The sequence below is a fragment of the Muscardinus avellanarius genome, assembly GCF_963383645.1.
Source record: "Muscardinus avellanarius genome assembly, chromosome: 7".
Lineage (NCBI taxonomy): Eukaryota > Metazoa > Chordata > Mammalia > Rodentia > Gliridae > Muscardinus > Muscardinus avellanarius.
In genome coordinates this window covers 104,405,675-104,409,499 of record NC_137793.1, presented here as the reverse complement: position 1 = coordinate 104,409,499, position 3,825 = coordinate 104,405,675, and the positions used below count along the sequence as shown (strand labels likewise).

At 48.7% G+C, this 3,825-nt stretch overlaps 1 protein-coding gene across 1 annotated transcript in view; it reads left to right on the top strand.

The window, feature by feature from the left end:
- Positions 1–231: 231 nt before the first annotated feature.
- Positions 232–3,825, top strand: part of LAMC2 (laminin subunit gamma 2) — a gene marked incomplete at both ends in the record, with an annotated part of 74,835 nt that continues 71,241 nt past the window's right edge. The window contains one exon of the mRNA XM_080699003.1: positions 232–310. Within this exon, the coding sequence (XP_080555129.1) occupies positions 232–310 (79 nt within the window). The remainder of the gene's footprint in view (positions 311–3,825) is intronic.

The window sequence follows — 3,825 nt, the reverse complement described above, 5'->3', positions numbered from 1 at the left end:
GCCCGCGGCGGGCCAGGTGCGCGCCCGGGGAGCAGGGGCGCGGGCTGGGGGCGCGGCCTGGTGTCTGCCTGGGAGGGCTGGGTCCTCCCCGCTCACAGGTGAGTCACGCCCTGAAACCCAGGCTCTCTTCCTGTCAGGACTGAGTCAGGTAGAAGCTCGATAAAGCCACCTGATCGCGGAGGAGGACGGCACCGCGCGCGCCGACCAGCCCCGGGCGACCCCGGCCCGGCCATGCCTGCGCTCTGGCTCCGCTGCTGCCTGTGCGCCTGGCTGCTGCTGCCCGCCGCCCGGGCCTCCGCCGGGAGGGAAGGTAAGGGGCGCCCGCAGCACCCCCGCCCCGCGGGCCTCCCCGGAGACGGCTCGCAGGGGCGCCCCCGGGCGTGCCGAGCCCCTGGGCGTGCCCGGCCGGGGCTCTCCTCGCGTTGAAAAGCATCCCCTCCGGATGTCTGTCTGTCCGTCTGTCCGTCTGTCTTTGACCAGGAGGCTCCCCCGTCTGCTCAGTCCTATGGATGGAAATTGTGTTTTTATGAATCGGACTTTGGCGGGGATGGTTCTAGGGCTGGGAACACCGCGCCAAAAGGGAAAAAAAGGAACTTCTCCAACATTCCTCGCTTCATTTGGGGGATGGGAAATAAGGCCGAGGAGCGTCGAGAGTACTCTTAACTTTGGCCTAAGGTTACTTCTCGTAGTTTTTCCACGTGACACTCACTCGACAGGCGTTTGTAGGGCACGTTTGTCTCCTATCGTGTGATCCTATCTGGGGCACCCCGGTGGCCGTCCTGCCCTGAGAAGCTCGTGTAAACAATGTTCTGAGCCCTAGCAACTGTTTACTGCGGGCCTGGTCCGCAGGCGGTGTAACGGGTGTTTTCCTTGGCGCTAAGTTCCGTCCGCAGTATCTCTCTGTATAATTATCCTGAGTTTTCCTGTTTCTGTTGCTTCCTGCACCTGGTGGCACTTAAGCGATCATCACAATGGACCCAGGCTGGGAGCTATTTCACGCTATTAACTTTTACCCCATCATTCCTGACGTGTGTGTGTGTGTGTGTGTGTGTGTGTGTGTTACTAGGATTAAACCTGGGGCATCCTACCTCCAGGTTACACCCCCAGCCCCTTTTATCTTTTGTTTTGAAACAGGGTCTGGCTAGGTTGCTGAGAGTTACTTTGGTGCTGCGGCTGTCCTCGAACCTGTGGTCCTCCTGTCTCAGCCTCCCAAGTACTAAGGTTGCAGGTGCGCACCGCCATGCCTGGCCTCCTGACTCCTATTTTAAAAACCTTGTATGGTTGTCACACACCAAAAAAGAGTAACTGAAATGATATGGTTGTTCATTTGCCTGACTTTAGTAACAATTTACCATATATAAGTGTGTCAAAAGTTCATGTTATATAATTTAAACATATACTATATGTGTGTGTGTATATAGTATGTAGCATGTGTATTATGTATATTATGCGGGCATGATGACACACACCTGTAATCCCAGTACTTGGGAGCCTGAGACAGGAGGATCACGGGTCAAGTCCAGACTCAGCAACTTAGACCCTGTTTAAAAAACAAACAAACAACAAAAAAAAAAACAGGGGCTAGAAGTATAGCTCAGAGATAGAACACTCTCGGATTAAATCCCCGGTGCTTAAAAAGTAAAACAACCCACCCCTAATTTTAAATATATGAAAATGAGCTGGGCGTGGTGGCGCACGCTTGTAATCTCCGTGCTTGGGAGGTTGAGACAGGAGGATCGTGCAGGTTCGAAGTAGCCTCAGCTGGCTTAAGAGACCCTGTTTCCAAATAAAATATAAAATAGGTCTGGGAGTGTAGCCCGGAGGTAGAAGGGTTCCATTCCCAATACCACACACACACAAAAATTATATATATATATATATATATATATATATATATATATATATGAAAATCGCTATGTTGGATAAGTTCCTTAGGGTAAGGGTAAGTAGTTATAGTCTAGTGGAAAAACATCCTAAAAATAGGAATGGTCTCTGAATATTACAACTAAAAGGAGCTGCTCATGGTCAGCTACTTAGAATCTCTTGATTTAAAAAGTAAGTTATTGGCTGGGCGTGGTGGCACACGCTTGTAATCCCTGCATTCAGGAGGCTGAGACCGGAGGATCGTGGTTCGTGGACAGCCTCAGCTACTTTAGTGAGGCCCTCTGCAACTTAGTGAGAACCTGTCTCAAAATAAAGAATAAAAAATAGGGCCGGGGGTATAGCTTGGAGGTCAAACACCCTGGATTCCATCCCCAGACTTGCAAAAAAAAAAAGAGATAGGCTGGGCGTGGTGGGGCACGCTTGTAATCCCAGTGCTTGGGAGGCTGGGACAGGAGGATCACACAGGTTCGAAGCCAGCCTCAGCTACTTAGTGAGGCTCTCGGCAACTTAGTGAGACCCTGTTTCCAAATAAAGTATAAGATAGGTCTGGGAGTATAACACAGAGGGAGAAAACCTCTGGGTTCCACCCCTAGTACCACAAAAATAAATAAATAAATAAATAAATAAATAAATAAAAGAAATAAAGAAAGAAAAGAATAAAAATCTAAGAGGTTGGAAGTGAGCTGGGCGTGGTGAAGTTTGTCTAGCATCCCTGTACTTGGGAGGCTGGGATAGAAGCACCACGAGATTTTGGCTACTCTCAGCAATTTAGGCCTTCAGAAATTTAATAAGGTTCTGTTTCAAAATAAAGAAGTAATGCCGGGCGTGGTGGCGCACGCTTGTAATCCCCGCGCTTGGGAGGCAGAGACAGGAGGATCGCGCAGGTTCGAAGCCAGCTGCGCGCGCTGGCTTAGGAGACCCTGTTTCCAAATAAAAATGTAAAAAGAGGTCTGGGAGTGTAGCCCGGAGGTAGAAGGGCTTCCAGGAACCCCAGTACCACCAAAAAAAAAAGAATAAATAAAAAAATAAAAAAAAATAAAAATAAAGAAGTAAGCCAGGCGTGGTGGCGCACGCTTGGAATCCTAGCATCTGGGAGGCTGGAGGATTGCGCAGGTTCAAAGCCAGGCTTAGCTACTTAGTGAGGCCCTTTGCAACTCAGTGAGACCCTGTTTCAAAATAAAGAATAAAAAAATAAGGCTGCGGGTGTCACTCAGAGGTTGAATGCCCCTGGGTTCTATCCCCAGTACCACAAATTAATTAATTAATTAATTAATAAGTAAAATAGGGCTGGAGGTATAGCTCAGAGGTTTAATGCTCTAGGTTCAATCCCCAGTATCACACACACACACAAAAAAAAAACTCCCACAAAAACAAAAACAAAAAACCCCAAAGCCGACCAACCAACCAACCAACAGAAAAATGCAAGAGGATTTACTGCAGCCCCACAGACAGGCAGCTGTCAGCAGAGGTTGAGTTGGCCTTAGATCCAGGGGCTCTTACACTGGTGCTTTTTTGACCACATCATAAAAGTAAAGTATATATATTTTGCACATAGGTGATTACTGTAGCAATTTCTCCCTGGCCCAGTTGATGTGGGTGTCAGCATATGCAGGGTGCTATCAACTGTAAAATCAGACTCGAGTGCAGAGCTGGGACTCTCTCTTCTCATAGATGGATTGGCTTCTGGGCAAACATCAGACGGGAAGTCAGAAGAGAGTTCAGACTCACTTTGACTGTCCCCTCCCTGGGAGACAAGTTACTTAAAGTATTATGTTCCCTACTCAGAAACCTTCACTTGGAGCCGGGCATGGTGGCACATGCTTTTAATCCCAGTACTTGGGAAGCTGAGACAGGAGGATCGCAGGTTCTCGGCCAGCATCAGCCACTTAGTGAGGCCCTGATTCAAAATATTAAGAAAATCAGATAGGACTGGAGTTGTAG